Here is a 23227-nt window from a genome sequence, read left to right as displayed (position 1 = left end):
GGGGAATATAAGTCCGGCGTTTTGACAACGAGATGCATACTCAATTACGCTTTAAGCCATAGCTCTTATACTCTTCGCGGGAGTTTGTCGCTCGCTTACTTGTGTTATCCTGCTATAGCGTTCGCAAAGCTAGGTGCTGGGCCATTGCCCCTGACCGCAGCCAGCATAGATAATTGTGGGAAAGGCTGACCTGAGCCTGTCAAGGTAACTCACTAGCTGGTAGTGGAGCCACAATCATGCCGTCCGCGGAACGATAGCTTGCTTGTCTCTGCATCGGGGCAATAGTCACAACGCTTGGGAATGGTGCGTGAGTGGGGATGTCAGGAACAAGAAGGTTGGCTCGGCTCTGGTGGAAGTGGCACGGATGCTAAGCGGGCGCGGTTCAGCCGCAAGCGCTGTTGCAACGTAGCTCTATTGGCCACCAGCCGCTATCAAGCATGGTACCTTGCATCAGTACTGAGCATTATGTTGATCCTTCACGTGGAGTTTGAATCCTTCCTCTCTTGTTTTTCCGTCCTAAGATTTCTACAACCTTCCTAATATTAAAACACGCATCGCTTCATCTCGCTACCTGTCTTTTGCCGTCCCTGTCAACAGGCTGGCCGCCTGGCATCTCATCGCTCGCGCAGGGGCTGCCGAGCTTGACGGAGGTAGACCTCGTTTTCACTTGTAACGACCTCGGGAGATTTACGCTTCCCACGTAAATCCCTTCAAATATTTTTGCTACCACAAGTTTTGAGCTAACTCTGTACATGGACTCTTCGCTGGATGTCAACCTTACCACCTTGGACGCATAGATTCTGTGATGTGGGAACCTTTCCTGCAACGGCCCTTGTCAGAAACTCAGAACTTTCTAGAAACTCGTCGATAAGGGTAAGATTTAGCTTCAATACTAGGTGGGCTGGGACATTCCCTCCAAAAACTCACTCAATTCGTCGAAAGCGGCATCACCCCAATGCGACGACGCATGCTACATCCTTCACTGTCAAGAACTCTGCACAACAAGTAGATTCTGTCACTTTTACATTAATCAAAATTGCACAGAGGATAAAAGTGATTGCTATCAGCATTGATGGCCCACTAATCATATTACTCGGGAGGATCATGGAAGATAAACTTGTACACCAATGGCGTCCATAACGCTATCCCCAACTCCTTCCGAGCTCAAGATCGATTCAGCCGCTGCTTCAAGATTTCCCCCATCTTATGACTTCCCTTCATTGTGAGGCGACTCGAGTACTTGGGTCCTCTTGTCCGATTGATGACAAGAGTGCTATTCAAGGGAGATGCGCGGTTACGTACCCTTGACAAGCTAACTCCAATATCGTGAAGCGCTCAACCTGCCCACCTACCCGCCCGCGATCCTCACCCTTCACCACGCGGCTGAAACGGCATCAACCCCTGCTACGTAGCTTACCCTTTTCGATCTCGCCTACAGGCTCTTGCCCCTTGGCGGCGACATCTACCATAGTTCAGACTACCTACCTTGCTCGTCTGTTTCTTTTGGTTCACGTTGAGCATCCTCCGCATTGTCCGCTCAGCCACAAGTCCTTCCAACACAGAGTCCGCTCCGCCAAACCAGTTTCTTTAATCGCGTTGTGACTCCCAGAATTTTTCGATTTATCCAACCTCACACCGCCATTACCTCCCCAGCACCCTCTCCTTCGCGACCTTAACACGCTCCTACATGTAGATTATCTTTTGAATTTGTCAATTGTTTATGACCTATATATGAGCTATAGACGCGGCCGTCAGCGACTCCTCGGGCGTTGTGAAGTAGACCTGGTTTTCCCGCGCAACGACACAGATGCGCCAGCGCCATTTGTACCTATCGTCTTTGGTTTTCACAACGTCGACCTCGACACCAACGGTAAAAAATTCGAGAAAAGAGGGCAATAGAGTAGTTGTCTGTTCATTCCTGGCACAGCTGGCGCCTCACGCGTGCCGACCCTGCTATCCATGCATTTTGACTTTGCATATATTACAGTCTGCATAATAACAGTCTGTTGTTACCGTACTTTGCATATTCCATGAGCAAATTCTGGCTGCATTGTAGATACTCCAGTATCACGAGCATACAACCCACAGACCTCAAAGAGAACTAAATAGGTTGTGAATCAAATTGCTACGTCGGTCGTGGGGAAAGACGTCAAGCTCTTTTTTTGATCAGGCCACCTCGTAATTCATTCCAAGGAAGGCGCATTGTTCTTGTTTGCTGACGATGCGAGCCCCACAGAGGCTCAGCCTCTGAGGCTGAGTTCATATTCAGCTACCTTCAGCTCTGCCTTCGATCACCGCCATTCCATTTCTCACATCAATTTTCCGCTATCGATATTGCCCCAGAGTTCTTATCTTTTGTAAGAAACTTCCATGCGTATATTCCACCAAGTAAACCCAATAAGCGCTCTGAAAAATCTCCACTGTGACCATGGGAGTCCTACCCTAAGACTGTGCCACACGCCGACCTTGACTAAGACAGATGCCCATCGAACCTCACATGATATTTTATGCGCGAAAATATGAGGTTCCAAGCCAATTTGGTGGTCACTTTGTGATGTAGCTGAGAAAAGGCGGTCGTCGAGCGAGCTACTCGCTGACGATGTATACGAACAGCTCAGCGGACGGCGTCACGATCGGCTCCTATTTGGGAGTATAGAGAATCTGAAGACAAATTATGTAGTATATAAAGCAGGACATCATCTCTTTCTAGTAGCCCTTCACCAACAGCATCATCAATCTACACCACAATCCAGACTTCTCTACAACCACCAACGTTCTTCAACAAGACATTCCAATATCATCAACCCATCAACAAATCTATCAAGATGCAGCTCACTACTACTATCGCGGCCACCCTTCTCGCCTTTACCACGGTGGTGACTGCGATCCCATCTCCCATTCCTCAAATTACCCTCCGTATCTACAACGACCAAAGCGGTGCCAATGCAGAAGCCACCATACCCGCCGACGGCACCCCATACTACATATCTTCTCTTTTCGCCGGCAAGGCTGTCGATAAGGGTGCCGGTAACATCGTCGGTACATCAGCCCAACTCACCAAGTTCCAAGATACGACCAAGTGCCAGCTTGTCAACCTTAATATCCCTGGCTGGATCTTTGACATCGACGGTCGTGCCAAGAACTTTATCGATCTGGATGACGACATTACGAAGCCGATCGAGACTTGGCTGAGTGGTTTCACTTTCCATTGCGAGAAGGCTTACTAGAGGTCGAGATATTAATCCAACGCTAGAGGCATGGATGCGCTGAGTTTGGGGGGATTTCGAGGTTGTAATTATCAGAGAGGGTTCTCTTGAGTCATTCGTTTGCTTGTTCTCTTGGTTTGAGCATTTCAGTAACGAAGCATAGCGTAGGATGAAGTTGAGTTTTGGCATATCGCATAGGCTTTCACGTTCGTTACAATAGACAGTAGAGTACCAGATATAGAAGTAATTCGATTGATTTAGCTTCATGCACGTTAGCGATTTACATCTGGTACTCGATGTGACACTTGCGATACTACCTTTCATACTAACCTGATGCTCCACAGTCTCTGCGTAATCATCCTAGATTCGTCATAATGTTCGAGAGCGTTTCGCTATTTTGACGCAATGCCAACTCAATGCCGATGGGTGAAACCAATCTAAAGTGGAAGAGAATTAGATAGTCATTTCGTCTTATTATAACACTGTAGTACATGGGGTATATGTGATGTACAAAGGGAATAGCTATACAGCACTTTCGGGAGTTGGTTTGTACGTAGCGAATGGCTTTTTCTAACTGTCATCCCCAAGCGTATGTGTTGAATACCGATGAAGTCCTAGAATCACTCTAGATCTAGATACGAATATAGCATCCAATTCATATAGTGAAAATCCATTCTGGTCTCTTCAATCACTAAGGTTCCTTCACACCAAACACCGTCACAGATCAAGATCTATGTGCATATTGACTATCACCATGATAACAATTCAGCTCTCTTTCTATAAAACGACCTACTCCCTAGCCCAACAAGGTCTAACTGACCTACACAAACAAAATGTCAACCAACTCGCGTCTCGCAGCACTAGAGGCTCTCGCCCGCAAAAACGAGGAGAAGATTGAAGAATTAGGGCACACAAATTGGCTGCTCAACAATCACAATGTCCAAACGCAGAATGAAATCTCCAAGTTTGAGAAAGACTTCAGCAAGGAATACCCCAACTTTGACGTAAAACATGCCAATCCCACAGTCTTACGGCCAGATCCACCATCACCTCCTCGCGAGTCACCAGTCGCAAGACATGTCCTCCTCGCTCGCCCGCGGTCGGACACGCGTCCACAACCGCCAGGCCCATTTCCAACGCCATTCTACCTTGCTGCTCGCGAGGCTCCACAGCTAGACTTGGATTTTGTGATACCAGGCTTTCAGGGTGAGACACTGGAAGTAGCTATAAACAATGTGGACATGCGTTCGTTCTACAGCAGACCCTGCGAAGGAGAGGGTGGGGCGAAGAGATGACGAAGAAAGGGGTCGAAGACTTCCTAGCACAACCTATGGTGAAGGTAGTGTGGAAGGGCAGGGAGGGTGAGTTTGGGAGCCTGTCATAGTGCTTTTACAAGGAACGAGTTGTAACATAATTTCGATTCGGGAAATGCACTCTACAACTAAACAGAGTTTGGTATCTTGACGCCGGTCTATACATGCTAAAGTTGTTCAAAGTCCTTTCAATCATCTGTGTGCTGTTCATCAAAAGCCAGCATGAGCCCCATGGCCCGCTCGTATGTCCACATAGTGACGGCGCTGGCTGGCGCAGCCTTCAGTAAACTGACGGTCAAGCCGCGGTACATGCCTCGTCTACCTTCGTGCTTCCAAATATGCGCTATAGTGCTGATGACACCGCTATAGGTTGGTATGTTCCGATGAACGTATCGATCGCGCATGGGCCCTTGAACTTGTAGTCGCTTGCGTGTAGTGTCGAGCGGGTAGACGGCGGTCTTGGAAAGAACGCTCGCGATAATACCGGCGACGGCATCTGAGCTTCCGAGTGGTAACGGTATAGGAGAGGAGGCAGTAACGGGCTTCAAACTTTCGTAGCTGGCGAAGAAGAGGCCCATGTAGGGCACAATCTGGCTCACGCCTGCGCCGAGGCCGCGAAAGAAACCCCTAGGTCCTTCATGCTGCGCGATATGCTTCACCGACGCTATGATGGAGGTATAGACGCGATCTCTTCCTTGAGCAGCAAAGCGGGTGCGCAGAAGATCGAGCGGATAGGTGGCTGTTGTAGCAGCAGCACCCGCACTCGCACCACTGAGGAAGCTTGTGACAGAACTAGGAAGCGTATATGGTGCAGGTATAGTCTCCAGCCAGTGTGACACGTACGTATAGGCAGAGAACTGGGCGCTGCCGTACGTCAAGTACATCAGCTCCGCAGGAATGTTGCCCTTCCATAGTCCTGTGACACCCTCCTCATGGAGGATCTGCTTGAGGGTGCCTATTGTTCCTTTGTAGACAGGTCCCTGGACATGTCGAACGCTGAGAGGGTCGGAGAGGGAGTGGATCTGGAGTTGCAGGCGGATCTTTATGACATCGAGAGGAGCTATCACGAAGCTGTGTCTATGTCAGCACTATACACAAACAAGAGGAGGCCAACATACCGCGATACCAGGCCGGCAACCGCGCCTGCGACGACAACCTGTCGCTGGGAGCCCTATTAACTACGTCAGCCTGCGCCTGCATGCCTGCCTGCCACGTCGCGAAATAGTGAAGATAGACAAGCTCCTACCTCATGCTTCAGCTGTGCGACACCCTCAGACATGCGCCCTGCGCGTCAAGCGACACACGTGCTGTTTTCGCACGCGTTATTAGCTACCAACTGCCGATTATCGGTACGACGCCTTTAATTGCAAACGTGCCGGGCAAAGGGTGGGTAGAGACCTCGGTTTACGGGTTGATTGTTTCCACCAAGCTCCCTGATTCTGAAAAGCAAGCCACCCCGCCCAACTTCCTCACTGGAAACAGCTGCGACCGACCATGTCTTCGACCGTTACCACCAAGTTACCACTACGAAGTCTAAGATTGCAGGTTACGGCTTCTTCTCGCGCGACTCCATTCGCTGCTCAGAGACGGCGCTTCTTCTTCAATTCCTTTTGGCGATCACCTAAGCCGGCCGAGCATGCTGATTGGAGCCCCGCTACTCATGGTCCCTTCCGACCAACCAAACACCAGGAACAGCTGCAGCAAGAACAAGACTCGAAACTGTCAAAAGAGCAAGAACCTCTCATTCACAATGACCCGAGCATCGGTCAACTTGACGGTAGCCCAGCGAAGAAGATTGCTGTGAATATCGATGGAGATCCCAAGGTCTTCGATGCTGTATTTCTCCGTGACAGCTGCACATGTACACAATGCATGGACCCTGACAGCAAGAACAAGCGCTTCCAGACTTCAGATATTCCGGAACATCTCGAGGGCAGCTGCAAGACAGTCGTTGACGAGGACAAGGGGACTTGTATCGAGCTCTCGTGGAAGACAGATGTCAAAGGCTTTGGTCCGGAGCATCGCACACGGCACTCTATCGACTGGCTACGGCGTGCATTCAATACTGAAATCGAGTTGCGTGGTGGGGTACGACACGATGACAGAGTGTTCTGGGACAACAAAAGGATCGTACAAGACAACAAATGGATTGACTACGACAGCTACATGTCCCAAGACGAAACACTCTTCAAAGCACTCACTCACCTCAATAGATACGGTCTTCTCTTCATTAAGAATGTACCAGAATCTGAGGAATCCGTAGTCTCACTTGCGTCCCGTATCGGTACACTAAAAGACACATTCTACGGCCGTACATGGGACGTTCGCTCGAAACCCAAAGCCGAGAACATAGCTTACACTCCCGATTACCTCGGTCTCCACATGGATCTTCTCTATACATCCAACCCGCCTCATCTGCAATTCCTGCACTCCCTCCGAGCCCGCACACCAGGCGGTGAATCCTTTTTCTCCGACTCCTTCGCCGCAGCACACCAACTCCGCCAACAATCCGAAGGCCACTTCAGAACTCTATGTACCTTCCCCGTGACATACCATTACCACCACCCAAAGTACCACTACCACTTCACGCGACCGGTAATTGAGACATTCTCCTACTCCAACTACAGTGATCCCACCAATCTCGCCATTCGCCGCATAAATTGGTCTCCACCTTTTCAGGCACCATTCGAGGCACGTATCGGCAGCGGCAGTTCTACGTCGCTTCGCTCATTCATTGCTGCTTCGCACGCATACGAGAAATTACTCAGTGCTGAAGAGAATCTGTACGAGTACAGGTTGAATGAGGGCGAGTGTGTTATCTTCGATAATAGGAGGGTGTTGCATGCTAGGAAGGCTTTCGATGCTTCAAAGGGTGAGCGGTGGCTCAAGGGCGCGTATGTTGACGACGATGTCTTCTTCAGCAAATTGAGGGTGCTCGAGGAGAAGTTTGAGGGCAAATGGGTCGCTGAGGGTGTAGTTCGACATGCTGTAAAATAGAGGACGGAACTGTGTATGTTGCGTACCATGGATATGAGTTTGCTTCAGAAGTTGCCTTTACCGCATACACAGGTAGTGGTCAATATCAGTGAGAGTACCTGCTCTCAATGTAAATTTTCGGCGATGTCTATACAAAACTTTTGCATTATGATGCAGAGATGACTCTTGATATGTGGAAAGTCTCGGCTGGAACACAGATAATGAGAAATAGATACCTCCAGTACAAAGACCATCTTTTCTCTCCGTTGAGTAGCAGAACCCACGGTGACGCAACCATGCACAAGCACATCCATTTAACTCTTCGTTGGTCTGACTTTGGTTACAACCAGTCATAAACCTCCCACACAAGGCCCGATCATTCATCTCTGTACCAGATATTCATTTCCACGCGCTCGTCCAGACCGCATCGCAGCCACTGGTCAATCTTCTGTCGTTCACGACGCGTGACCTTAGGGTAACAGTCCACACCGCCTTTAACTACGTTGACGGATTGCAGTCCCGGAAGTACGTCGGATAACGAGTACATCTGGCGGGCTTCGAAGTCTTTGATGCCACCGATGCAGCATTCAGTGCAGAGGTCTAGGTGTAGTGCGCGAATGGCTTGACGTTGCTTTGTCGTAGTAAACTTCGCCGTAGTAAATTTGACGATGAACTTGTGGAAGACTTCGAAACTGCCGAAGTAGAATGTGTTAAGAGAGAATGGAAGTAGCCTCGTTTCGTTGTAAATCTCGCGGCAGACTCGGAGGAGGGTAAATCGCTCTCCATATCCGGTAGTGCGCAGTACGACGTCATTTTCGAATTCGAAGACGCCTTTATTGAGGACGTGTCGGTAGATCTCATTCCTGATTTCTCCAGGAAGACGTAGAAGCGGTGACATATCTGAGTTGCGTGGAGTCCTAGGAGACGTGGTCAGCCATAAAACGAGCAAGTGTGGGGAGTTTAGTACATCTCGGAGATACGCCTGGTGTGTTTCGCCATTCTGACTTCAAGTTGTGGTCTCGAGATATATGGAGAGTAGTCGCAGGTATGACTGAAGTCAGCGTCTTGGAGCGACGATGATGGTAGGGTTCAAAGACGCAGCCAGTGGATTGGTTTTGACGTGAACATAAACGGTGACCAGCGCTTTTGACCGTGAAGGTGAGATAGCAAACAAGAAAGGTTAGGTGAGAGAAATATATGTTCTAGATCTTCTAAGTTCACATCACAGGGTATGTGACAGGCGGTGTATGAGCGGTCCCATAAATTGTGGGTATACTCTGACTTCACCTACGGATATACAGTATGTACTTGCCTCTAATGCTAGAAGTCCATTATGACCGACTCCCCCTTATCTTCTCACAAAGCTAGATGAAATTCACTGTATCTCGAAGTCCACGTGGCTCTTGAGATCCTTCCACAGCCATCCTACTTGTGCCATACTCCAATAACGATACAATGAATCATGGCCATCTTCAGAGTCTAGATCAGCTGTGCCAAAACAAGATCTTCATGCCTCTACGTGTACATGTCGCATATTAAGCAGGAGAATCGAGAGCGAGACATAACCACGCTCTTCAAAATTTCGCACAAGGACGATAGCTTGGTCCATCTCAGCTTCGTTTACATGAATCTTGAAGTAGTCTGGAATCTTGTAGAAGTCAGAGCAAGACAGAAGGCGCGAAATTGCCATCGGGCGAACCTAACGGTGAGCATCTGATGTGGCAACAAAATATTCTTCTGTCGTATCCAGCGACATGATGCAGTGAGGATGAGACGGTTCTTGCACCCCTTTGTACTGTGGCGGCTTACAAGATAAGCCCCGATATATACTTTCCTTTCTAGGGCAGAGGAGGCAGCCAAGTACGCCTAGCGGCAGTTACTCCCCTCATTGTAGGCCAGGCGTATATTGTCCGCCTTGGAGACTCCCGCCTTCGGATGTTCAGTCTCTTGTGTAAGCTCTTTTACGGATTCATCTTTGATCTTTCACGCAGCAGCTTGTTGTTTCTTCTTCTTCGAGTACAACACGGCTTTATGTCGCTTCTCCTCGAAGCCAGCAGACTCCCCTCGATGGCCTTCCATCCAACAGTTCTGGCAATATAAATCGCCGTCACAACCCAGGCACTTCAGAGTCGCGTCGTCCTGGCAGATGATACACCATGTATCAACCTCATCATCAATCTTCTTCTGTATATTCACAGACACGGGGGGTTTGTTCCTGGGTGCAAATGATGGAGCAGAGGGGAGACCAAGAGGATCCGCCTGTGATGGAGAAGGGGCAGCTAGGGCGGCCAGGCGTGCGGTAAAAGCATCCTCGATAGCTTGACTGCGTGCGAAGTCGTCTTCGGGCAGGGTGCTCGGAGCGGAAGGAAGTGTAAAGCCGTCGTCCGTTTTGTTCTCTTCCGGTTTGCTTTTTTGGCCTCCGGAGTCCGACCTGTCATCTCCAGACGGAGGAGAAGGAGGATCGTACTTGTTGCTAATCTCTAGTTCCGCCATAACCCTCGCTATTACATCATCTGCCTCATCATCCTCGGTCCTCGTTTTCTTGTCTTCGTTGCCTTCTTCTTCTTCTTCTTCTTCGTTTTCCATGTCTTCCTGAGCCCTACCGACCTCTCCACTTCCAACATTGATCTCGATGCTCTCCCAGTCTGTAAGCTCCTCCTTCGATGGTTGGTTGCGTTTCCCATTTCCGCTCGGCGACTCTTGTGCTCGGCTGTTCACTACTTCTGGTAGTATCTTGCGCATGTCTTTCAGTAGCTTTCCGACATCTTGTTGCTCCTCTTTGGACACGTCCCATTCTTTTCGGTCACCTACGGCACCCTTCAGCTCGCCAAGCAACTCCTCCAGACTCTTTTCGTCTTCCTCATTAAACTCTACATTCGACTCTCCTATACCCTGGGCTATGCCTTGCAGGTAGCTGGGTGCCCCTGGCGCTACGACTGGTGCGCCCGCATTGTTGGTGGACGTTGTACGTGACGGCTGTGGCGAGCCCGAGGGAGACGCGCTGCCAAGACGTGCGAAGCGGGCAGCGAGGTCATCAGTAGGTTTAGGGGGGTTCGTAGGCGTTGTTGACGCGCCGTAATTTGTGTCTAGGCTGACAGAGGACTTTTTGAGCGCGTTGAGGCGGGCGAGGAGGTCATTGTCTGTCGAGCTCGGGTCGGACATTGCTGGGAAGCAGACGGTTACTAACAAGATGTGTGAGTAGAGACAGTGAATGCCTAGCTTGAAGCGCCCACTATAGGCTGCTTATGACGAGGTGCTGCATGGAGCTTGAAGCTCGGGAGTGAGCGGAGTTGGCGGTGGGGGAGGGGCGAGCTATCCTTGACCATAGTTCATCTCTCGCACATCCTACACTTTGTACCATACAAACGCTGTGGTTAATTATTTGTGAGAACGCATAGGTACAATCCGAAATCGTACCAGTACAATACTTTATGCTCGGGCTGGCGTCCCTAGAGACCGGTGTCATGGACCCCATGTCTTCACATGCCAGATCCGGCCCCGCTTTCGTCATACACGAAGCACCGAGACCATGCATACACCTCGCCATTGCGTGCTCTCACACCATCTCTAACTCACAGTATAACCGTTGCTTTTGTCTTGTAGTCTGTGCACCTACATAAGTTTTGCAGTCCCAACTTCAGACCATAGACACATTAAAACTCTCAAACCCGCCTGTCCTAGAGCCACAGCAACAACAGTCATGGCCCTTGCACCCAAGTTCGCCGGCCAGAAGCTCGCTTCCAATGCCATCCAGCCAAAAGCTGTTCATACTCTCGAGCTCTGTACGTCTTCGATGCTCTTGTCTCTCTCCTCAAGCACATGATCTGCATTTTCCAATCCCGATGAAGCACACCAAGCAAACTAACATCTACACGTAGACCTTGACTATGTCTGTCCCTTCTCCGCTAAGATGTTCAAAACAATTTACGGTACTTCGCTCCGTAGAACACTCTTAGAGAAGTACTCCGACCGCGTCGTAACTATCTTCCGGCAGCAAATCCAACCCTGGCACCCCTCCTCTACACTCGTCCATGAAGCCGGCTACGCCGTCCAAAAGATTGACTCGTCCAAATTCTGGGATTTCTCCGAGAAGCTGTTCGACCAGCAGAAAGACTTCTTCGATGTCAGCCTGGTAAATGAAACGAGGAATGCTACATATAAGAGGCTTGCTAAGATTGCTGGGTCTGTGGGTGTCGATGAGAGCAGGGTTTACGGATTGTTGGAGATTAGTGATAAGCCTGGTGAGGACGGAAGTTTGAACTCGGGCAATGGGGTCACGGATGATGTCAAGGTGCAGGTCAAGGCGAATCGACTGACCGGTGTGCATGTAACTCCCACGGTCGTGTTCGACGGTGTTGTGAACAACGAAATTAGCAGCTCTTGGACAGCGGAGCAGTGGGAGGAATGGTTGGAGAAGAATGTCAAGTGACTGCATGAACATGGAGCTGCCAAGGGAAAATTGTAATGTAGAAGACGCAGCAAGATACAAGAAGACGAAAATGACATTCAATCCTAAAAACACAAGTGGATATAGATGAAGAGTCGAGTCGGGTTATCATCCTTGAAAACGCCGTCAGCGCCGTCTCGGAAGAAAACCATGTCGTGCTGTGCAAGGCACGCCGTTTGCTGCACTCCTCTGGACGCGCAACGCGAGCATGTTGATATCAAAACGCAAGAAATCGTAGACACCAGCCCTTCATCGCACTGTGACATCAAGGTCCACACAACGCCAAAGATACAACGATGGGCGTCACTACCCAACCTTCTCTTCGCAAACCAAGTGACGAGGAAGTTAATCGAAACCGTCCGCGCCATCCATGTCCACATCCTCATTATCAGCCACCTTCCTAGGCTCCTCGAGATCCTTCTTGAAAGCGGCCTTCTTAGCATCTACATCGTCGCGGCTAAGATCCTTCATCCAGCTGTTGTTCCTGACAAGGATCTCCTGGACCCTCTCCCTCCGTTCATCGTTGAGCTTCTTGTACTCTTCAGTCGGCTTCGGTACAGCCTCACTCAGGCCCGCGCGTACGGCGTCTGGCTGCACAAAGTACTGAACGCCACCAGTGCCGAAGGGTTCGCTGTTGATGAAGGTCATGATGTAAGCAGAGGGGCTGATGGAGACTGTGATCTTGTCGCTATGCTTGACGTGATCAAATCGTTCTTCCTCTGAGAGGTCGTCGGTTCTGGCCAGGCGCTTCTTAAGGTAAGGGTAGTGTACGCGAGACAGGTCAACTTCCTCAGTGGGTTCCACAGCCATGTAGGAGGCGACGTATGCTCGCCAGCGCTTCACTCGGTCGAGCGTGTTGAACTCAAAGGTTGGGTCATCCTTCTTGAAGAGGCGTACGTGTGCTTCCATCTTGGTGGGGTTCTGGAGACGTGTTAATATATAGTCGTTGATATGGGCGAGGCGATGACTTACGTATGTGATACGGTAGGTGTCAGCATCCTTGGCAAACTTCTCGACCGCCTTTCTATAGCTAATCTCGTTCTTGTGAGTTGTAGTATCGTTGACGCGGTCCTTCCTGAAGAGGTTGTAGATATCAAGGCTCTTATCCTTGTTATCGTGACTCACTACAGCGAGCGCAAACCGGACAAGCGAGCTGAGCAGCCTGTCGAACGAGTATAGCTGCCATCCAATCTGAAGATAATACCTGCGTAGGGTCTCCTCGATGAAGTTCATGTCCACGTCGCCAGATATCTGTTCTGTGAACATGTCGAGCAGCTGTTGATAGTAGTTCGCTGATGACGATGTGTCCTTGAAGAAGTCTTCAGGCTGCTTGTCAAGCATCTTCAACTTCTGCGCTGCTTTGGGCTCTTTGGCCCGATTGATGACCTTTCGGACCTCCTCCTCACTCTCTTTGAGCTTCAACAACCTTTCGTAGAGCATGACGAACATGCGGAAGAAGCAGTAGATGGAAGCATTCGAGTACATGTTGAACTCTACGCGTTGGTATGGTTCTTCATGTTCGAACTCCTTATCGCCAAAAGCCGTGGGGGTAGTAACATATTCTATCCATTCACGTTTTGGTTGATCCGCATGAGGGTTGGAGTTCGAGCTGTCGCCAGCAGCCTCATCGTCCATGCCGGATGTATCTGGAGTACTGTCCCGACTCGCCGACGCAACGCTGTCTTCCTTGTCCTTGCGTGGCTTGTTGTTGGGGTCGAGAATGGTGCGGCGGAGGTCGCCTTTCTTTCCTTTCTGCGAGCGCTGAGAGACATCGTCGTCGGGAGAAGGTGTGTCCTCGCCAGAATCGTTTGGTGTATCGCGTCCCGACGTCTGTACCCGTTGCTCGAATTTGGCGGTATCTATGCCAAAGAATAGAGGAACGAACTCTTTGATAAAAGGCACAACTTTGGCAAAGTCGGCACTGTTGTTGTTGTCGGCGAAGGTGAGCATCAATCGAGCTACGTCGAAGAGTACCTCCTCGTCTCTGAAGGAAAAGGCAAATTGGTAGTCCGGCTGCGATATCTCTTGAATCTGCTGAAGTCGCTTCTGTTCTTCGTACCGGACTTGGATCTCGTTTGTGAGTGACTTGGGCTGGAACTGTCGCTTGTCGGCCTGCTTGACTGTAATGCTCTGATGGTCCAGGGATTTCCAGAAAATCTTCTGCGTTTGATCGCGCCAGACCTTCTCCCACTCGCGCTGAGCGGCCTTCCAATCCTCAAGCTTAGTCTTCAGCCTGTGAAGAAGTACAGGAACAACGCTCCAGGGCATAGCGAAGAGCTCCTTAATCACGTCCTTTCCTCTGTCGCGGCCGTAGATCTTCATGATAACCCGCTTGTAGATTGTTTCGCTCTGTCCACCAAGTCCAGGCGGTAGCGTGAATCCATTCCTATCCTCCGGCTTCATCGTAAGAAGCTGATTGGCGATTGGTTCAAGCTGTTGAATCGTGCGGCTGCATGCCTCGATATTGAAATCGTAGTCATGGCGCTCCTCTTCGATTCGGTGCAAGCCCTCTTCAAACGTGTTCTTGCGATGGGCGACAAAACCAGAATCTTCGGAAGCCCATGTCGGATGGGACGCCCACTCGTCATTTAGGACCGATCGGCACAGTTCGTCGCGCCCGCTACATACACGCTCGCGCTCACGCCTAGGGAGCAGGCGATAGCTGGGACCGAGGCTGCGACAATTCGATAGCGAGACACGAGAGTTTACAGTCTTTGGACGGGTCTTCTGTTGCTCTTCATCTTCGCCCATGAACTTCTTGAACCAGGCATACAGTTCCTGGTTTCCTCCGATGAATGATGCCGCGCGGTAAATCAGCAATTGCTTGTCGATCAGATCTTGCGAGTAAAGATTGCAGAGCTTCAAGAACTCATTCATCGTGTTCTTGTTTCCGATAAATTTCTTGACGCGGTCAAAGAATGCAAGCTCATCTTGGTTGGGTGACGTAGTAGTCGTCGGTGGCATCGGCTCAGGCAGCGCAGGTGTCAGAGTAGGTGACACTGGTGGACCATCGGGAATTGCCTGCTTTGCGCCATGTCCGGTTTTCGCGCGCTTTAACATGTTAGCTGATGATCCCATTATGTTGTCTTCTACTTAATCCGAAGAGACCCAAATTTCAACTCGGTTTGAGATGAGCGCAGAATTTTGCCCCACCATCAAGCATAGTGATGGTGGTCTTGATGACAATGTTTGTGATGTGGTAGCGTTGGAATGAAAATAAGGTATGACCATGGAAAGGGAAGGAAAAGGTAGAGTTTATGGGCAATGCACGTGCCGCATAGAGAAAAACAATGCCATGACCTAACCCTGCCCATAATAGTGGAAGATCTTTCACATACCTTGTTGACGCTTCCCTGGTTGTTGTAACCGCCGCGAACGTTCGAGGTCGGTAGTTCCTGTGGCATGGACGGGGGCATGGGCGCAGCCACAGGCCCCTGTCGGTCGCGCTTCCTCTTGTTGTCGCGATTCGCGGTAGGTGTAGGCGCAAAGTTGCCCATCGGTGGCAGTCGAGATGTATCCGCACGACCAGGAGTTTGTTGGTTCGCGGCCGCGCCATAACCTGATTCGCCTCGTACGTTGCTGAGCATGACTGCGTCTTCGGCAGCATTCTTGGCAGCCTGCTGTTGCGCCCTGTGCTGAGCAGCCGATTCCGGAAGGAATTGCTTGAAGTCCTCAAGTAGATCGGGCGCGCCGCCGAACAGGTGGGTCACTTGGGCGTATACGTCCTGGATGGGTTTCGATTCTCGCTGATAGGTCTGTAGTATCTCCAAAAAGTTTTTGTAGATGTCAGGATGAGCTGCGAATCGATTCTAGGTGACTGTTAGTACATCAATGTCTAGGTCCATAGAGCGTAGTTACCTTGATTTTGTTCACATAGCTGATGGCATGGTTGAACTCAACAGGCCCTCTCTTCTCAGCTGCCGCCCCACCCATCTGTGGGAGCTGAGCAGCACCATTCATGGCTTGTCCTTGCAATGAGGTACTTGGATCAACACTCGGTGACATCATTGAGCGACCAGTCGCAGCCGATACTGCGTTCTGTAATTGAGAAACTCCTCTCTGCTCTTGCTGGTGGGCTAGCGCAGCGGCTGATCCGGCAGGGTCAGGATGAGGACGTGAGGTAGCCTCTGGCGAATGCGGTGCCGGGCCCTGCTGCGGCCCATACAGAGGTTGTCCGAGAGTGCGGTTGCTTGGTGAAAACATTGATTCCTGTCCTTCAGGTCCCTGAACTCTCTGTTGCTGGGGCCAAGGGCGTCCCTGAGCAGTCTCGTAGTAAGTACCTTCGTGTTGGGGACCGTTGCTACCGTTGACGGCGCTGCTGCGTGGCGGTGAAAGCGGCCTTGGAGCAGGCATAGTCGATACCATGGTACCCATTGGCGTCGTCACTCTAATGGCATTTGGGTCACCGTTAGTGCCACACTCAATCTTGTAACCGGGTGGCAGAAACGTGTTGAAGCCTTGGATCAAGGCCGGATTGCCCGCGAAAAGAGTTGATACCCTCTCAATGACCCCCGGAGTGTCAATCGCACCACTCTTGAAGTCTTTCATGATGTCAAGGAATCGGTTGTATACATCGGGGTGGTCTGCGAACTGAACCTTGACCTGGTCCAAATAGCTCAAGGCATCGTTGAGGATTGGCTGCTGTCCCTGACCCATGGCCATAGATCCAGGAGGGCCGGCGAAAGGCATCAACATCTGAGCCTGGGTAGGTGCCTGCACCGCGTGCTGCATGCGTGGTGTAGTCTGCTCATGTTGCGCGGGCGCATTCCCATACATGGGGCCACTCGGGTTGGGACCACCCATGGGTGGCGCGAGGGGTCCGTTCATGGGTCCCGATTGACCCAACAGACCGTTCGGACCGTGTATCGTTCGCGTCGATGGTGCTACTGCCACGGGCTGGTGTATTTGGATTGGCGCTGAGTGGTTTTGATGCGCAGCGTGCTCGCGCTGCTGTCGCTCATGGATCTCTCGATCCCGCTGTTCCGTCTCGCGCTTGACAATCTCTTCTTGCTGGTGCAGTGCGTGCGAATCCATCTCTCTGTCTCTGGTCTCGCGTTCGCGCATCTCGCGCTCTCTGTCGGCACTGGCCTGCTCCGAAGTCGGCAAGTGTTGTTGCTGCTGCTGCTGCTGGAGAGTTTGCGATATGCCCGGTAACGAGTATGGAGGGGCTTGGGGGCCTTGTTGAGCCTGCGCTCCCGCGTCTGAAGATGGCGGTCGTTGGGCGGACATGTGAGGTGATGAGTGCTGAGGTTGCGCCGTCAGCCCTGGAAGTGTGGGGAGGTTCTGGTTGTGGGCCGTCGCGGCGTTTGACGAGTAATACCCGCCACCTGTGATGGAGTTAGCAATGCGAACTGGCGCGTCGATTGCCTGTGCGACATACCAGATGGTGGTGGGAGTACTGGTCCAGAACCCTGTGCGGGTGACGCATGTGGAGGACCCTGTGGAGTCGCGTTGTTTGGCCTGTCATCGCTCGCAAAGTCAGCTTGAATACAATCAAATAGTGGTGCGAAGAGGAGCTCAGAAGCATCTTCGCCCATCGTGTCTGTTATGGAGGAGAGAGCGGGAGGCGAGTACGCACCCATAGGGACCCAGAGGTCGCGACGCCTGTCCTTGGCCCTGCTCTGTTTGCTGCTGACCCTGTCCACCTGCGGCCGCCTGCGACGGCGGCCACCCGTCACGATGCGCTGGATTCATGTCCTCGGCTTTACCAGGCTCGCCGGCGATAAGGAAGCTTACGTGACCGATTCGGGGGTCGCGTCGTCGTGTTTTGAGCGGATCAAAGGCTGCTGGAGCTCATGGACGGCTTGTGGTAATGTGCGAAGCTTGATAGATGTGGTGTGGTTCGATTCCAGAAGTTGGTCGCCCGCTGTTGATCAGGAGCAAAAGCGCGGCTGTAGCTGGCACGGTTGCCGAAGTCGCGTGAGCCGAACGCCGAAAGGGGATTACACGGAGCTGGAGATGTACGCGACAGTCTCGGTTGCTTCGAAAAGCGCAATAGCCTAGGGACAGTCTGGGGATGATGCGTTCTGATCAACCAAGGCCTTGTTCAGGGACCGTGTGGATTATCGTCGGCCCGCAAGGCGGTGGCAGAAATTCAGAAACTCAGCGCGTCATATTGCCGAGCCACTCGGCCGTCAGCCTTGTCAAAAAAGGTGCCGTCTGCCGAAGTCGCCCAGCTTGACGTCTTTGGCTTGTCGCATATTATCAGACTGGCGAATTCACAATATTTACCTATGAATTCAGTTCAAAGCATGCAAATATGTGTATTCAATGCACGAGACTTCACTCGCTGAACTCAGTGTAATGACCATCATCCATTCCTACCAGAGACGCCTCAGAACAACCAACATAAGAAGACTCGTGGTATTCGTTGACAGATATTCTCTAATGCTACGCCACAATTGCATCAAAAGATCCACTGAAAACTCTCCTTAACCTCGAAGTTCAGTTTCGACCTGTAGCATGTGTTAGTGAATTCCCATTTGTATTTATCGAGCGAGTGGCAATGTTACCTGATATCAGCACTGCTGGCACCAATCAACACTTCAAATTCTCCTTCCTCTGCAATCCAAGCACCTGTCTGGCCGAGACTTGTGTCGAAGTATCCGACGGAGTACTTGTTGAGCGTCAAGATTACGTCTTTCGTTTCGCCAGGCTGCAAGAATACCTTGCCGAAAGCCTGAAGTTCTTTCTCGGGACGTGGGAGTGTCGACTTGACGTCTTTTACGTATGCCTGAACAATCTCATGCGCCGCTACTGAGCCGCTGTTGGTGACTGGTACCGTGATAATGATCTCTCCGTCCTCTTGAAGCACAGTATCGCTAGCGCTTGGTGTTTTGTATTCGAAAGTGGTGTATGTAAGACCGTGTCCAAAGGCAAAGAGTGGTGCGATCTTGGAACGCTCATAATGCCTGTAGCCCACGTAAATCCCCTCGCCATAGACGGTCTTCAAGTTCTCGCCAGGCCAGTTGTGGTACGCAGGATTGTCTTCAATCCGAACAGGGAAAGTCGTTGGCAGTTTCCCACTAGGGCTACTTTTGCCCAGTAGTACATCCGCAAGAGCATTTCCGGCTTCCTGTCCTTGGTACCATGCCTGGAGGATGGCTGGTGCCTTCTGTACCCATGGCATGGTAATAGGTGTTCCGGATTGATTGACGACGACGGTGCGTGGGTTGGCAGCTAGAACAGCTTCGATCAGGCGATCTTGCGAGCCGTTCTTCGGAAGATCCATCGTTTGTCTGTCGTAACCCTCTGATTCCCACTCGGCGTCAAGCCCAACAACAACTACAGCGACATCTGCGTCGCGCGCTGTATCAGCAGCTTCTTGCAAACGATCTATCTTGTCCTCCTCTTGGTAGCCAATCCGACAGCCACCATAGTCGTGGCGACGACCGATGACCGAAACTTTCGATGCAGGCCGTACTTCGTTGGTGCTTTCAATCAGAATTTCCACTGACTTGCCTGCCTCCAGGTGGATTGACTTGAGTACATCCTCTGAAGCAGAGAACATAGCCTCACCCTCTTGAGTCCAATCCCAGTTGTCAATGAAAATGTCGCCATTGATGAACATGCGCCCTGGTCCAACTGAAGCAAAGCTAAAACTGTGGTTACCGGTCGACTTGGGAGTGAGTGTAGTCTTGACTTTAAAGGAGAAGTCTGGAAGAAGTTCCATTGGCGCAGAGTCCCACAGCCACAAATCTGTGCTGACTTTGTGCTGAATGACCGCTGGCTCACCCCCGAATCTGTCGCCCTTGTAGTACTCTAGTTGCACACCGGTTTCGCCATTGGATTGGCAGTACGGGGAGGCGAGCGGTAGCCATTTGGAGCTGTCGCAGCCTTGGGCAAACGTAATCTCGCCGTCGAATCGATTTTGAAGGCCTTGCCAAGGGGTAACGTTGTAATAGGGATTGAGACCTGCACTTCCCCCTCCACTGGCGATAGCTCGCTTGACATTCGGCCCGATCATCGCAATCTTCTTCGCGTTCTTGATGGGAAGCACATTGTTCTCGTTCTTCAGAAGCGTCAATCCCTCAATACCAGCTTGAAGAATAAGGTTCCGTGTCTCAACGTTGTCGATAGACTGCTCTGGCTCTTCGGGTGTCATGTTGTTTAGCCCCTTGACACGATCCACGAGATATAAAACTCTGGCGGCCGATTCTTCAATATCACCATGAGTTAGCTCGCCATTCTCTAAACACTCCTTAACTTGCTCGACTTTGCGCCACTTTGATGGTCCTGGCATCTCAATGTCAACACCAGCTCTTATTGACGGTGCAGTCGCATATGTGCCGGTCCAATCAGAAATGATTGCACCATTCCACTTCCACTCCCCTCGAAGGACCTCCTTGATCGAATGCTCATACTCGTCAGCGTGAATACCATTGATCATGTTGTAAGCACTCATGAGCGCCCATGGTGATGCGTCTCGAACAGCTATCTCGAAGGGTTTCAGGTAGATTTCACGCAAAGGCCTCTCAGCAATGATGGCATCGTATGCCTGTCGCTCAGTTTCTTGCTCGTTGCCAAGGAAATGTTTAATCGTAGCGGCGACACCTTTGCTCTGGAGACCGCGAACATACGATGCAGCAAGCTTTCCGGTAAGGAAAGGATCTTCAGAATACGACTCGAAGTTGCGGCCACCGAGAGGGGATCGGTGCATGCACACCGTGGGTGCAAGCAATACGTGAGCGCCACGTGCCTTCGATTCTTCTCCCAGATGACGGCCGATCTCCTCGATCATATCCACGTTCCACGTGGAAGCCATGGATATGCCGCAAGGGAACAGGGCAGCCTAGCTTTGTCAGCGTGAAACAAGCAGTGCCAAGCCGGAGTGCGTACAGGTGTGCCGTTGGTGAAGAACTCTCCTCGAGCGCCATTGGGCCCGTCAGATGTCTTGATTGACGGTATGCCCTTCTCGGGTATGGCTACTGTCCGCCAGAAGTCCGCTCCTGCAAGCAGTGAGATCTGGAATGGTCAGCTCGACTCAATCCCGAGGCTGCTTCGGCTTTTGAAATAGATTAACGAGGTCAGGTGGGGTCTTAAGCGAATAGAAAAAGCCATTGATTCTGAAAGTCAATCTTCGGAAGCCAATCTCGCTAGGCTTTCTGCCGCAGATATAATTCAAGTCGGAATGTTGCTGCTGGCGAATGATTTGACTCCTGGAAAGACATCCAAAAAAAATCCTTGAAGGAAGCTTGCATGAATTCTCATTGTGCTTGTCCGTGTAGAACGCTAAAGTCTCAAGGATCTCTTTTATCAGAGTGAGGAAGAACGTACCTGTTCTTCTAAAGTCAGCTTCGCCGCGAGTTGTCTTGCCCTGTCGTCCGGTCGCTCCATCGAGTATATCTTCTTGCCCGCCATTGTTTCTTCTGCCGGTGAAGCGTCCTCTGGTGTTGCGGCAGGTGTCAATGTTGGCGTATCGAGAGTCACCGGTTGGATGTGGATAGCGGCGTGTTTTATGTCGTACTGTCTGATATCTTCTGTCGGGCTAGCGTTTCCTATGTTGATGGTAGCCATTGCAGATCAACCAGAATTAAGCATCCAATACGCGGAGTAGTAGAGCGAATTACCGCGCTTCTTGCCACTGCAGCCGACGCGGTAACGAAAGATGGGTTGAAAGAAGACGTAAGCGAGAGAAGGATGACAAGCCCGAGATGCAGCAGACTCAGAGGAAGTCAATCGAAGTAGATTGTCATCCTTTAGTACTTGCGCAGCGCTGGTAACGATTGTCTCTCTTGACGCATGGACCCAGACAAAGCGCTGGAGTACCGGATCTATTGGAAACAAGCCTTATCCTAGCCACGGCTCGCAGGCACGTCGTCTCAGATCTACAAGGTAAGTGTTATTGGTCGGCGGGGGCAATCAACCGAAGTTAACGCGCCCGTCTCGATCTGTCGCCAGGAAGGAGGCTCATGTGTGATTTCAATCTAGATCCGTCATGACGGCTCCTTGTGGCGAAATCCGAGAGTAACGCGAAGAGTATGATAGCAATGCCTGCTTCTCCACCATGCTGCAGACTATGAGCAGGTAAGAGCCAGACACATCGTGCAAGTACAATGACAAAACAGCTGACACGTAGACCAGGCATGCAAGTTGATGCCGCTCAGCGAGACATTCTTTTCTTGGGGTAAGCAGCGTGGGGCCTGATTCGTCGCCTTCTTTGTTGGACAGTAGACACGGCGGACCTGAACATCCGAGGCTAGTCTAAGTGGCAGTTGAGCAGATTCCGAAGGGCAAATTAGGCAGTCAAAGGATGATAGAGAGCAGTTGCATACCAATCAGTGGTGGGAAATTTCGTAGTGAGGTTGTAGCGGCCCGAGAGGCGGGTATGTTAGCGGGAACCCGGGCCAGTGAACCGTCTGCATCCTGGCGTGCATATCACGCTGACCAAGTGTCCTCCGGGGGCCAAGCGTCCGTTGATTGTGGTTGATCGAAGGAATCGGACGTTGAGAGCGACTACCAGACCAGAGAGTCGGAATGGAAACGTCTGGATGTTGATGGTTCTTACCCCACCAACACAGCACGTGCGCAAGATGCTGTGATTGAACTCCAAGCGACCATGATCGTCGCGAAGCCTGGATATCTTGACCGCACTTTCATATGCGAATTCGTATTCCGTTAAAGCTTCGAATCTATTCAGAAACTACTGTCAAGGTCGGCTATCGACTCACGCACCGCCTGATAACATTCTACCATCACGATATCTGGCACACGGCACATGAACGAATCAGTCGGAACATCGTTGGAAGGCCAGCAAATGAAAAGGCACTAAAGCAATTTATTGTAATCACTTCGCATTCTTACAAGTACCAAAAGCTGGTACTAGCAAGTACTTCGTTGAGATGCAAAGCGCTGTATTCTGTTGGTGTTGAAAAGACCACCTGTGGCAGGTGACTCCGGAAGCGTGATCCGCATCACCTTCCGACTCCTCAATCGCAGTAATTTTGAGCTTCCCTAGACCCGAGATCACATGTAATCTTGCCCTGCGATACGATGAAGGTATCATGGTGTACCAATATAACTGGGCAATGATGTTAGAGCATATTGGCCAGTATACACGTTATTAGTGAGATCCTAGAGGGTACTGGGCCGAATATTGAAGCGCATCAATGTATGCAACAAGACTCGTGTAGTGCACTTTGAGGTCTCTTGTATGAGACAGTGCATAACCAAAACTATCACTTTGATGCTCATGCCGCAATTACAATATGAACACAAGTAAACAATGACTATACACTGTTGTTCTATATGATTGCTCATTCATCGATCAAGTGGTTTTTCAACGT

At 50.9% G+C, this 23227-nt stretch overlaps 7 protein-coding genes across 7 annotated transcripts; 3 read left to right on the top strand and 4 right to left on the bottom strand.

Annotated features, from left to right (window-relative positions):
• Positions 1-2825: 2825 nt before the first annotated feature.
• Positions 2826-4411, top strand: GT037_006751 (uncharacterized protein; the record flags this gene model as incomplete). Its single annotated transcript, XM_038931798.1, has 2 exons — positions 2826-3192; positions 4065-4411. Coding segments are annotated over 2 exons (714 nt in total), but the record flags the coding sequence as incomplete, so codon positions are not given.
• A 296-nt stretch (positions 4412-4707) lies between these two features.
• GT037_006750 (mitochondrial deoxynucleotide carrier) lies at positions 4708-5798 on the bottom strand (the record flags this gene model as incomplete). Its single annotated transcript, XM_038931797.1, has 3 exons — positions 4708-5590; positions 5638-5690; positions 5766-5798. 3 exons carry the CDS (start codon positions 5796-5798, stop codon positions 4708-4710), a joined length of 969 nt encoding a protein of 322 aa, XP_038785269.1.
• Positions 5799-6013: 215 nt separating this feature from the next.
• Positions 6014-7516, top strand: GT037_006749 (gamma-butyrobetaine dioxygenase; the record flags this gene model as incomplete). Its single annotated transcript, XM_038931796.1, has 1 exon — positions 6014-7516. One exon carries the CDS (start codon positions 6014-6016, stop codon positions 7514-7516), a length of 1503 nt encoding a protein of 500 aa, XP_038785268.1.
• Positions 7517-7871: 355 nt separating this feature from the next.
• GT037_006748 (uncharacterized protein) lies at positions 7872-8494 on the bottom strand (the record flags this gene model as incomplete). The annotated part of the gene is made up of 2 exons (XM_038931795.1): positions 7872-8412; positions 8463-8494. The coding sequence occupies 2 exons, from the start codon at positions 8492-8494 to the stop codon at positions 7872-7874; spliced, it is 573 nt and encodes a 190-aa protein (XP_038785267.1).
• A 984-nt stretch (positions 8495-9478) lies between these two features.
• Positions 9479-10657, bottom strand: GT037_006747 (uncharacterized protein; the record flags this gene model as incomplete). Its single annotated transcript, XM_038931794.1, has 1 exon — positions 9479-10657. The coding sequence occupies one exon, from the start codon at positions 10655-10657 to the stop codon at positions 9479-9481; it is 1179 nt and encodes a 392-aa protein (XP_038785266.1).
• Positions 10658-11195: 538 nt separating this feature from the next.
• On the top strand, positions 11196-11924 carry GT037_006746 (uncharacterized protein; the record flags this gene model as incomplete). The annotated part of the gene is made up of 2 exons (XM_038931793.1): positions 11196-11277; positions 11374-11924. The coding sequence occupies 2 exons, from the start codon at positions 11196-11198 to the stop codon at positions 11922-11924; spliced, it is 633 nt and encodes a 210-aa protein (XP_038785265.1).
• Positions 11925-12287: 363 nt separating this feature from the next.
• Positions 12288-21458, bottom strand: GT037_006745 (glycoside hydrolase family 3 protein; the record flags this gene model as incomplete). Its single annotated transcript, XM_038931792.1, has 9 exons — positions 12288-12863; positions 12915-14993; positions 15281-15751; positions 15801-17269; positions 17323-17626; positions 18379-18397; positions 18455-20733; positions 20781-20906; positions 21219-21458. 9 exons carry the CDS (start codon positions 21456-21458, stop codon positions 12288-12290), a joined length of 7563 nt encoding a protein of 2520 aa, XP_038785264.1.
• Between the last annotated feature and the right edge of the window lie 1769 nt (positions 21459-23227).

This window comes from Alternaria burnsii (assembly GCF_013036055.1).
Source record: "Alternaria burnsii strain CBS107.38 chromosome Unknown 731, whole genome shotgun sequence".
NCBI lineage: Eukaryota > Fungi > Ascomycota > Dothideomycetes > Pleosporales > Pleosporaceae > Alternaria > Alternaria burnsii.
This window is presented reverse-complemented; position numbering and strand designations above follow the sequence as displayed.